General features: G+C 31.9%; 1 protein-coding gene across 1 annotated transcript in view; it reads right to left on the bottom strand.

Moving 5' to 3' along the window:
- The window catches only part of LOC126879650 (E3 ubiquitin-protein ligase MARCHF6), a 74,962-nt gene that overhangs the window by 4,675 nt on the left and 57,053 nt on the right, over positions 1–13,234 (bottom strand). The window contains exon 3 of the mRNA XM_050642838.1: positions 10,796–10,987. Coding sequence (XP_050498795.1) covers positions 10,796–10,987 — 192 coding nt within the window. The remainder of the gene's footprint in view (positions 1–10,795; positions 10,988–13,234) is intronic.

Genomic DNA, 13,234 nt, shown 5'->3' on the forward strand with positions numbered 1-13,234 from the left:
CATAAAACACTCAATAACATTCAATATTTAGTATATCTAGTACTTCACCTTATTAACATTCAATCAACTTCAAATCAAAAAAATTTTCCTTCTTGTCAATATAAAAATAATTCAAATCAATCCTAATACATCACTATTAACAAAATTTCATCCATTTTATATCAAAATTGCAGTATCTCGATGTCATCTTAATATCTTAATACCGTTAACCTCAATTAGGTAAGATAAAAATTGTTAAAAAAAGATCATATTATAACATTGTACCATTTTTTAAATATTGTAGCTTTCGTCTGATGATGCTGATGAAAATCAGCGAAATATAACGATTTGTTAAACAGAGTACCACTTGGTTTTATTCAGCTGTATACCCAAATAAGAACTCCACCATTGCCTGGTCCCAAGCCCAGGATGAGAAAGGAGGAGGGTTGTGCGTGAGGTTAGCAACCTCACCACATAAAAAATATTATTGCTAAAGAAACCTCTACAAGCCTCGGAAATAGGACGGATAACGCGATGACGAAAATGGCCACGGAAATGGATTTGAGAAAAACAACGTACATAGGATGTTGGAATGTCCGAACAATGTTTGAAACAAGTAAAACACATCAAGTGGCAAAAGAAATGGATAAAAATAACATTAGTATATTAGGATTATCTGAAATTAGATGGAAGGGATGTGGAAAAACAAGAATTGAACACGCCAAAACGGTTATATACTCGGGAAAATGTGGCGAAAAAGACCGACACGAGAGTGGTGTTGCATTCATGATTTCAAAAGAAGCAACAAATGCCCTAATAGAATGGGAAGCCATCTCGGATAGAATAATAATGGCTAGATTCAAAGCGAGATATAAAAATCTAATAATTGTTAATGTATATGCACCAACAAATGAAAAGGAACAGGACATAAAAGATGAGTTTTACCAACAGCTACAGATGGCATACGATAAAATACAAAATAAATATAAAAAAGATATTGTGATGATAATCGGAGATATGAATGCCAAAATAGGAACGAATAATAGTGGAAGAGAAACTGTAATGGGGAAAGAAGAATTGGGACAAATTAATGAGAATGGTAACATGTTTATAGATTTCTGCACCCAAAACAGTTTAGTCATAGGTGGAAGTATATTTCAACACAAACGCATACATAAAGTAACATGGACATCCCCTGATGGACAAACACACAATCAGATTGACCACATAACCATAGATAAGACATGGAGGCACTCACTCTTAGATGTTAGAGCAATGAGAGGGGCAGACATAGGGTCCGACCACATGTTGATTAGAGCCAAAATCAAACTCAAACTAGCCAGAAGTAAGAAAACGCCAATGGAACAACGAGAAAGATATAACGTTCACTGGCTCAAAGACGGAAATGAAAGTACTGAAGAATATAAGACCAAGTTAAGAGAATTATATAATAAAACTTACAACACAGAAAATGCCACGATAGAAGAGCTGTGGGATAAATGCAAGTATGTATATACACAAGCAGCAAAAGAAACGAAAGGAATACAAAAAAGAAGTAATAAACCATGGCTATCGAGAAGCACGTGGGAAAAAATAAACGAAAGGAAACTACTTAAATGTAAAATGCTAAAAAATGATCTAAGAGATAGGGAACAAATGAAGAGAGAATATAGAGAGAAAGATAAAGAAGTTAAAAAAAGTGCGAGAAACGACAAAAGACAATATAACGAAGAACTGTTAATAAAAGCAGAAACAGCAGCAAAAAACAACGACATGGGAACTCTATATACCTCGTCCAATTTACTTACCGTTGCACGTCATCCGCGCCATAGCCTATGACACGATACCAACACGAAATATCTAGGCGGTAGGTGTGTTCCCCTTTAGAATCATTTTGATTCTAAAAAAGAACACACCCACCGCCTAAATATTTCGTGTTGGTATCGTGTCACAGGCTATGGCGCAAATGACGTGCAACGGTAAGTAAATTGGACGAGGTATATAAAACGACGAAAAAACTAAGCTCGCGCGGAAAAATGAACGTTGAGCATGTAAAAGACAAGAACGGGAAAATATTGAAGAATGAAAAGGAAATAGTTGAGAGATGGATCGAACATTTTAGAGAAGTATATGCCAACAGAACAATAGAACACGAAATGGAAAATGAAGAAATAAAGGAAGAACTAAACTTCACCGAATCGGAATTCACAAAAAAAGAAGTAAGTAAAGCAATACAACAGCTGAAAAGAGGGAAAGCAGCTGGAATAGATAACATTACCACAGAACTACTGAAAGCAGATAGAGAAACATCGGAAGAAATCCTGTATGTACTAATAAACAATATGGCAGGAGGAGAGAATACCTGATGATTGGAAAAAAGGTATAATTGTAAAGATACCCAAGAAGGGAGATCAAACGAATTGCAACAATTGGAGAGCAATAACACTACTTTCTACAGTGAGTAAAGTCATGACAAGGATGATACTAGAAAGAATGAAAGAAACTATAGACCAGTTGTTAAGACCAAACCAAGCGGGCTTCAGAAGTAATAAAGCATGCACAGATCATATTAACACATTAAGAAACATTGTAGAACAAACAATAGAATGGCAGAGCAAAATCTATATAAATTTCATTGACTTTAGACAAGCCTTTGACCGGATTAACAGAGAAAAAATGTGGGAAATATTAAAGAGATATGGAATTCCATTAAAATATATAAGAATTATCAAAATGTTCTATGAAAACTATACCGCACAAATCATGCACAATGGGAAACTCACAGAACCAATCAACATAGACAGTGGAGTCAGACAGGGGTGTATTCTATCTCCAACCATATTTCTGATCTTAATTGACTGGGTCATGAAGAAGGCAACGAAAAAGAAAACAGGAATTAGATGGAATGCTTTCGGTCAGCTGGAAGATCTAGACTTTGCAGATGATATATGTCTGGTGTCCGAAAAAAGACAACATATGCAGAAAAAAACAGAAAAGGTGACAAAAGAAGCAAGAAAAATAGGACTAGAGATTAACACAAGAAAAACCAAACTTATGAAGATAAATACGGAAAGAGAAATGGGTATATTCATTGAAGGAGAAGAAGTAGAAAATGTACAGAAGTTTTGCTATCTGGGAAGCATAATTGACGCTAGCGGTGGAATAGAAGAGGAAATTAATGGAAGGATAACTAAAGCCCAAAATGCGTTCTATATGCTGAAGAAAACATGGGAGTCCAATAGATTAACAACCAAAACCAAAATCAGGATATTTAATACAAATGTAAAGAGTATTTTGCTATATGCAGCAGAAACTTGGAAAATAGAGAAAAAGATTATACAAAAGGTTCAAACATTTGTAAATAGATGCCTTAGACGAATATTGCAAATATATTGGCCAAATCGGATAAGTAACAAGGAACTTTGGAGAAAAACTAATCAAGAGCCGATAGCCAAAACGATAAACAGACGCAAATGGAAGTTTATTGGACACACATTAAGGAAAAATAAAGATGATATAACCAAACAAGCCCTGGATTACCAACCAACTGGAAAAAGAAAACAAGGCAGACCAATGACATCCTGGAAAAGAAATATTACCAGAGAGCTAGAAGACAATGGGTTAACATGGAAAGAAGTGAAAGCCCTGGCCAGAAACAGAGATGAATGGAGGGGGACTGTAGAGGCCCTATGTTCCAAATGGAATCAAGAGGAGTAAAGTAAAAAGTAAGTATACCCAATAAACCTCAACCCCATTTATATATATATATATATATATATATATATATATATATATATATATATATATATATATATAGTGATTTTTTGAATAACGGCAATTCGGTCAGATGAAATAAAACTCTATTTGTTCTAGGTCTCAATATTTCGTCACTATTTGGTGACTTCTTCAGGAGAAAACTGTAAATTTATTAAGATTAGATATGGACAAAAGACAAAACATTTCATTACTTACAACTATAAGAGTGATAATTTAAATTCGTTTAACATATTATATTGAACATTGACTTGAGAAATGACTGATGTTATTTTGACATATATTTCGGAGTTATGGTAACTGCAATATATTTTATGTTAATAGAATATTGTCTAATATTGAAAAAAAAAAAATTTTTTAGTGAATACGTCAAAGTAAACAAGAGAAAGTATTTGCGAAATTTTAAGGTGGAAAGGTAATAGTAGACAAATGAAAAAGGACTTGAAGTATTTTAAATTGACTATAAAATGTAATCGATGGTACGTAATGAGTTAGTGTAAGACTGGTATTCAGAACTTGAATAAAAATAAGGTAGATTCATTGTTAGTAGATTAATTGAGTAATTTGTTTGTATTTTTTAAATTTTGGGAAAGAATGTTATGAATTACTTAGAATATTACAGTAGATATTACTCAAATGGTTAGTGTATAATAATATCTACTGTAATATTCTAAGTAATTCATAACATTATTTCCCAAAATTTAAAAAATACAAACAAATTACTCAATTAATCTACTAACAATGAATCTACCTTATTTTTATTCAAGTTCTGAATACCAGTCTTACACTAACTCATTACGTACCATCGATTACATTTTATAGTCAATTTAAAATACTTCAAGTCCTTTTTCATTTGTCTACTATTACCTTTCCACCTTAAAATTTCGCAAATACTTTCTCTTGTTTACTTTGACGTATTCACTAAAAAATTTTTTTTTTTCAATATTAGACAATATTCTATTAACATAAAATATATTGCAGTTACCATAACTCCGAAATATATGTCAAAATAACATCAGTCATTTCTCAAGTCAATGTTCAATATAATATGTTAAACGAATTTAAATTATCACTCTTATAGTTGTAAGTAATGAAATGTTTTGTCTTTTGTCCATATCTAATCTTAATAAATTTACAGTTTTCTCCTGAAGAAGTCACCAAATAGTGACGAAATATTGAGACCTAGAACAAATAGAGTTTTATTTCATCTGACCGAATTGCCGTTATTCAAAAAATCACTATTTAACACAGTACGGTCGAAAATATTTGTACATATATATATATATATATATATATATATATATATATATATATATATATATATATATATATATATATATATATATATATATATATATATATATATCACCCGAAATGGTGGATGTGTGAATTGTTCGTAAGGGGATTTTTCCACATTCTCTATTTCATCTATTTGATTTTATATATATATATATATATATATATATATATATATATATATATATATATATATATATATATATAATGGGGTAGTTACTCTGAGAAGAGGGTTGGTTGTCAGGAATACACTATTTGTTCATACTTTATTTATTGAACACTACTAATTATCCGTAACGAGTTGGTGTGCTTAAAGTAGAACCATCTGCGGGTGCATCTGAATTAAGAATGATATTTGATAAACGAATGAATTAGAATGAATCACGATGCCTTGCTGTATATATAAACAAACTTGTAACATGTAGTATGTTTATATTGTCGACTCAGCTTTGGCCATGACTTACGAAAATATGGATTAGTTGACGATGTATTATTGCCGACTGGTGTTTCTAACAAATCTAGGTGACCTACTTAATTGTAAACAAACGTGTATGTTTTGGTTTTGTTTCTAGGACATTTAAGAATTAAATGAATATGTCTTGATCTTAATTTTGGATGTTGATAAACCTTTACAAGCAGTTAGAGAATACCTCAAGGAACAAAGGTGACATGATGCCAACTTGCGCTTTTACCCTGGGGGTGGATGCCACCCCTTTTGGGGGGTGAAAATTATTTTATTAAAAATAATACGAAAAATCGATAGGGGGCAAATTCTAAGCAAAATTTGTTATATAAAGTTATTAACATAAATCAATATTTTTTGAGTTATTAAAGATCAAAAATATTATTTTTTCGTAAAAAAAATGCATGTTTTAAAGTAGTTTTTTTACACATAACTCAAAAACTATTGAGCTTTTTCTTCTTCTTATGGTGCCTATCCGTTACGGATGTTGGACACTAACATGGCTATTCTGACTTTGTTGACTGCTGCCCTGAAAAGTTCGGTAGTGGTTAAGTTAAACCATTTTCGCAGGTTATGCAGCCAGGATATTCTTCTTCGTCCTGGACCTCTTTTCCCATGCACTTTACCTTGAAGTATGGTCCGAAGTAGGTCATATCGTTGTTCATTGCGCATTACATGGCCCAGGTATTACAGTTTGCGACGTTTTATGGTTACGACTAGTTCGCGCTCTTTACCCATTCTATGTAGAACTTCTTCGTTGGTAACTCTGTCTATCCAGGAAATCCTCAAAATGCGTCTATAGCACCACATCTCAAATGCTTCGAGTCTCTTCAGTGATGCTTCAGTTAAGGTCCATGACTCCACGCCATATAAAAGAACGGAGAATACGTAGCACTTTAGTAAACGAATTTTTATTTCCAATTTTATATCGTGGCTGTTAAAGATTTTTTTCATTTTGACGAAGGCTGATCTTGCCTTCTCGATCCTTATCTTAATTTCCGTCGATTGGTCCCACTGTTCATTTAAGTTTGCACCCAAATAACAAAAGTTGGTGATTTGTGTTATAGGTTGTTGGTTAACTAGTAATTGACCAGCTGGTATCCTATTTTTGCTTATAACCATGTATTTGGTTTTTTTGATGTTAAAATCAAGCCCAAACCTGCTACTTCTGCCACCCTGGAGACAAGTGTCTGAGAGACAGTCTTCAAGACTGTCTGCAAAAATGACAGTATCATCAGCGTATCTTATGTTGTTAAATCGTTCTCCGTTTATAAGTATTCCCTCGTCTATGTCCGTTAGCGCTAGGTTCATAATGTGCTCTGAATATGTATTGAACAATAATGGGGACAATATACATCCCTGTCGCACACCTCTTTTTATCTTTATGTCGTCTGTTAACTGATCCCCTACTCTAACAGCTGCAGTTTGTTCGTAATAGATATTGTTTATTATACGGCGATCTCTGCTGTCTAGACCAATTGAATTTAATATTTTCATCAGTTCGTCATGTTTTATTCTATCGAACGCTTTCTGGTAATCAACAAAACACACATATATAACACAATTCACGTCTCTACATCTTTGAAAGAGAACTTGTATTGCAAAAAGTGCCTCTCGAGTACCCAATGCATCCCTGAAGCCGAATTGTGTGTTTGTCATGTGTTCTTACACTTTTTGAAGTTATACTTCTTTACCGGCGATAGAGGGTGATTTTTTTATATGTTAAAACCTATCAGCCCGGCGCATGCGCATTATAACTTTGTTCTGATTGGATGTTCAAATGACATGTCAAAAATTATCCGATATGGCAGCTGTGGTTTGGAGGTAAAGGTAAAGGTAAACAAATGTATAATATATTAGTTTTATTGTTGTGAGGACAGAAACAAAAAAGTTTATAATATTGTAGTGACTTTTAAATAGTTTTTAAAAGCAACAGGTACGTAATAATTGTTAATGTATCATGGGTATAAACCTACCTATTTGATCTGCCAAAATACATAGTATGTAATACTTTTTTTATATAATTTGATTACCATCAAAATTTCTATCAATATTCACCTAATATATTGTTTTTTTACTCTATGTTTTGTTGTATTTTTTCAATTCTAAATCATTTCAATTCAAAATTAAAATAATTTGATCAATTTTCAAAATATCAAAATATCACAAGTTTAATCCGTTTAGTTAGTCGATATTCGTAAATAATGACACATAGTGTCCGTGGCTAAGCGGAGAAGGCGAATGAATTCCAATACCAACCGCTCTTATCAGCGCTGGTTCGAGTCCCAATAGAAACTTTCTTTTTTGTTTTTTTTTAATACATTTTATGATTGTAAGTATATTTATTATATAATTGTATTTTCAGAAAATACGTATTTAGTTAAAAAATGTTCGACAATTAATGTTCAGACATCATTTGTGGCTTGTTTAATGTGTTTGTGTGTGTTTTATTCTTTTATTATTTTAATTTTTGGCACTCTTCTAATAAAAATGTTTGAGAAGTAGTAAGTATAAATTAGTTTAATATTTAAACAAAATATAAATAAAAAGCATATTAATTTCGTTTAAATCATATAATAGAAGTATAACTGCGTACAAAGTACACACACATTTTTTTTTATATATTCTTTTATGTATAATTTTTAAAAAAGTTTTCAGGAGATGGCTCATAAGCTTATTATTCGATAATCTTCACATTTTTTGGCATTGGGTTTTTTAGGGATTGTTATAAAAGTTGATCTTAGCCACTGTTGGGGTATTTTTCCACTTTGGTATATTTTGTTGAAGATCAAGGTAAGTCTTTTGAGCTTTTACAAAAAGTTTATTATTACCAAAATTGAAGATAATAAAAAACTGAATACTTATACTCTCACTAAACTATTTTTAATTCAAAGTGAGTTGAGGGTAACTGAATGTATATTTTTTTCGACGATTACTCAAATCTAAGTATTCAAGCCTAAATAACGGGAAAACGATGCATTTTATAAAATATTCCTGCTAAACACTTGTCAAAGTACTTAGAAATGCCTATCAAATGAGCTCCAGAAGAAGTCAATACCATCAAAATTAAGCAAGATATGATGAAAATAAGCGAATAATCGAATTTTTTAGAAAAAATGGAAAAATAAAACATATGCCATTTCCACAAAAGTTAGAATTTATAGTAATCCTTACAAAAATTTCTTTATATTAGCATAAGTAATGATTTCAACAATTTTCACCGGTTTAGAATGCATATTTTTGAAAAAAAAAAAATGTAATTTTGAAAAAATCAGAATTTTTAAAATTATCGTCATTTTCATTTTCTTTTGATAAGAACTCCAAAAATACTCAATATACGTAAAAATGATATATAACCAAATTTTATTTCAATAGTTTGTTCTATTTCAAATATTTTAACTGTTTAACTATTTCTGTAGGGTGAAAAATAACCGAGATAGAAACGTTTACAGCTTAAATTTTGCTGCGAGAAACATGTAACCGTGGCCATTGAACATTTGATTTTTAAAAAAGTAAGGGGTTTAAAGGATTAAATTTAACGTGTTTTAATAGCCTTTTTAATTGTCTTTCAAATTATTTTTAGGTGCATCTGATATCGTAAAAATTAACGGAGTTATTAAAAAAAACACAATATCATTTTTTGGAAAAATTTTTAAAAGAAAGTTTGAAAAAGTTTTGGTGCCTAAATTTTAATGCTATCAACTTGTTCGGGATCTTATTTCTAAGTACATTCACAAATGTTTAATAAGTTTATGTTATAAAATGCATCATTTTCTCGTAATTTAAGCTTGAATACTTAGATTTGGGTACTCGCCGAAAAAAAAATATACATTCAATTACCTATAACTCATTTTTAGTTAACATTAAAAGGATTTTTTTTAGTAGGGAGTTTATTTCATTTTTTATTAGCTTCAATTTTAGTAATACTTTTTTGTAAAAACTTAAGTTTTTGAGTTATTTATGAAAAATCGTTTAAAAACATGCATATTTCTCACGAAAAATTAAAATTTTTGATCTTTAATAACTCAAAAACTTTTGATTTATTTTAATAACTTTATGTAACAAATGTTGCTTAGAATTTGTCCCCCTATCTAATTGTGTAGTTATTTCTAATAAAATAATTTTCACCCCCGTGAAGTTGTGGCATCCAACCCCAGGGTAAAATCGCAAGTTGTCACCATGTCACCTTTGTTCCTTGAGATATCCTCTAACCACTCACCAATTGTCATACAAATCGATGGAGGTTGAACGAAATCAGAGGTAATAAGCTCATATCCACCTTCGGTGACTGCACTAAAAACAATATAGCATCTCACTCTTACGATAGAAAGACCACATGAGCCTCAGATACAAATGACTGTACGTAAGTAATCATTAACAATAAAACCTGAGCAAGACGACATACACTAAGACAATTGGCAACAGTAAAAAGCCCGCTTTGAAAGACTGAAGCTTCCTGGTATATTAGATGTCCAACATGTCCAATAAATTGTAAGTTAGTCAATACGGGATGACATGAAGCTCTGGAAATAATATTAATGATTATCGATACTGAGACAGATCATGCTAATGTGAGAACATATTTATTATCATCCACAATTCAAGAGTCAGATTCAAATAATATTAACAGGGACATTTTAGACATTTATGTTTTTAAATAACATAAAATAAAAATGTATACCATTTTTATTCAGTTGCAATGCGAAGGCAAAACAATCTTATTTTTCACTTAGAATACGGAGCGCAGTGCCAGCACTCTGAATCGACAATTTTCGACTCTTGTTGGAGTCATCATCGGAGAGGCGGGAGGCACTTCGAGTAGAGAGCAGCAGGCCTACGCCTCTCCGATGATGACTCCAATAAGAGTCGAAAATCGTCGATTCAGAGTGCTGGACTGCGCTCCCTATTCTAAGTGAAAAATAAGATTGTTTTGCCTTCGTATTGCAACTGAATAAAAATGGTATACATTTTTATTTTATTTTATATTAGTATTACTCCTATAGAGTAACTAGGTCTATTTTCCGTTGGAACTTTACCAAGCTGCAGACGGGGGTTGTGAATTGCAACGTTTAGAATTACTTCCTTTAGTCTTTACTGCAGCATCCATCTGGCTTGCAAATTGTAGAAGCCTTGGAGGTGTCACCAGGGAAATGGACCAATAAGTTTTCAATTTAAAAATCTTTTAGTAATATTTTAATATTTTCCAATATTATTAATATTGCTATTAGGATTGAAAACTTTACCTTACCATCTATGTTTTTATTAAAAGAATTATTTACTTACCCGTGGGAGGTTCCATCATAAGAAGAGCTTGATGGACCGCCCCTAACCCTGCACCAACTTCAGGTTGATTTGGCTGCTGGTCAGCATCATTCTGATCCTCCTCTTGATTCTCTTTTTTATCATTGTCACCTAATAAATATGAATGTATATTCAAAAGCCAAGCTACAAGACGGCACCAATTGCGAACCAAACCTAAAAATTAAAATATTCCAGTACCATTTTGAAAAAAAAATTTCAAATATCTATTGTTGTATAGGCATTGGCACTTCAGCCACATGTATGTATTTAGCCACAATTATGAACTTGTCAAGAGTGACATTATAGGTTAGAAGAATACAGGTTAGGTAATCAGAATCAGCCAATGAACTGTCAATACGGATGGAACAGGCACGAAGAAAATTAATGCGGCCACGATACAAGAGAGAGGTCCTAGAGAGAGACAGAGAAGGTGCTGGAAAATTTGACAGGCCGTGTAATTTCAGTTGCCTATATCAACTTAAATCGGGGAAATAGACCTCATATTTTTTAAATTTTATTAACTTAACTTAATTTTTAAATACTGTCTATCAGCCCTGATACCAAGTTAAAAAAATATAAGGTCCATTTCCCCGATTTAAGTTGATATAGGCAACTGAAATTACACGGCCTGTCAAATTTTCCAGCACCTTCTCTGTCTCTCTCTCTAGGACCTCTCTCTTGTATGTTGGTGGCAATCTCGCTTCACTATTTGAATGGGACAGGGCCATTCCATCCGTATTGACAGTTCATTGGAATCAACGTGGTTTTCATGTAATGTGTATTCAATAAAGTTTATTATTAAAATTATACTAAAAAGTCTTCCTTCATTAATAATTACAACATGGCGCTGCGAAAGGTCTGAACAAAGAAAAAATTTATTAATACAATTTAACAAAAGTATCAAATATATAAGTATAAAATGTCAGAATACACTAGAAAACCCACTACATTAAATCTGGAAGGCAGCCTGAGTGACAACTGGCGAAAATTCAAACAGAATTATAACATTTATATGATAGCCTCAGAGAAGAATAATAAATCTTCTAATATTAAAGCAAATATTCTGTTAAGCTTAGCCGGTGAAGAAGCAGTAGAGTTGTTCAACACATTTGGCCTCACAGACGAAGACAAAAAGAACGAGGCTAAATTAATTGAGGCATTTGAGTCTTATTGTAATCCTAAAAAAATGTAATATATGAAAGATTTAAATTTCATAAAAGGGAGCAGTTAGAAGAAGAAAGTTTAAATCAGTTTTTAGCAGATGTTAAAAAATTAACACAAACCTGCGAGTTTACGACATTTAATGATGAAATGATCAGTAATAGGAAAAAGTAATAGGGATCAGAGACACTCAACTGCAGCAAAGATTGCTAGGTGAAAATGACTTGAACCTAGACAAGGTGATAAATGCATGAGGACAGCAGAGATTTCCAAGAAGCAGGCAAAAATTCTTCAAGGTAAAAATGACTCACATGTAACTCAGAATGAAAGCATAAGCGTTATTGAAAAAAGAACAAATGAAAAGAAAATTTTTATTGAAAATACTCACGTTTTATAACCGTTTTGCATGAATAACTTAAAAAAATTTAATGTTATAGAAAAAATCATAACTTACTTACTTAGTAGGGTGGGTCGACAAAAAACTTTTTTTTTTTTTTTAGAAACGTTCTAGTGCGGAAAAGTTGCCTTTGATAACAATAAAACATATTAAGCAAGAAAATATTTTTTTTATTTATTTTTCCGTTCGCGCATTGCACGTAAAATTACGGGAAAAAACAAAAAAACTCGATTTTTTCCATATTTTTTTTGAACCGTTTAACATGATATAAAAAACTCGTTCTAGCTTTCTTTTACTCACAATTGGTCCAAAAAGTCTTAAAAAATTTAGTTTACACCAAAATATATAGTTTTCTGTTCGCGCATCGTACTTAAAGTTTGTGATAAATAGCGAAAATATGGGTTTTTGCGATCATTTTTTTGTTGTATTTGAACATCTTATAATCAATGTTTTCCAGTTTGTTTGCCTCTTTATGGTTCAAAACAATGGAAAATAAAGTATACAACTAATTAAATATATTGTTTTAATTTTTTTTCAACATTCTTATGTGCAACACTTCGCTAGTTTTGTAATACAAAACTACCCAGGACTCATCACGTGGAGGTGGTTGCACTTGTGAGCCCCACCCACACCCTACCCAACCAACCTTCCAAATGTAAGGTGTGTCATATCTACATTACTATACAATTATTTACAAAGTAGTTTGTATCTCATTCTCAGTGTTTTTTTACTTGTTTATAACATTTTAAAATCAGATTTTTTTGAAAACTGTGGAATAACTGAGCGAGACTTTAGAGTGGCCCTGATGTATCCGTCTCTGGCTTCTTTTCCGCAAACTTTAGACGAAGCCTCAGTTACTAGTT

This window comes from Diabrotica virgifera, chromosome 2 (assembly GCF_917563875.1).
Source record: "Diabrotica virgifera virgifera chromosome 2, PGI_DIABVI_V3a".
NCBI classification, from domain to species: Eukaryota; Metazoa; Arthropoda; class Insecta; order Coleoptera; family Chrysomelidae; genus Diabrotica; species Diabrotica virgifera.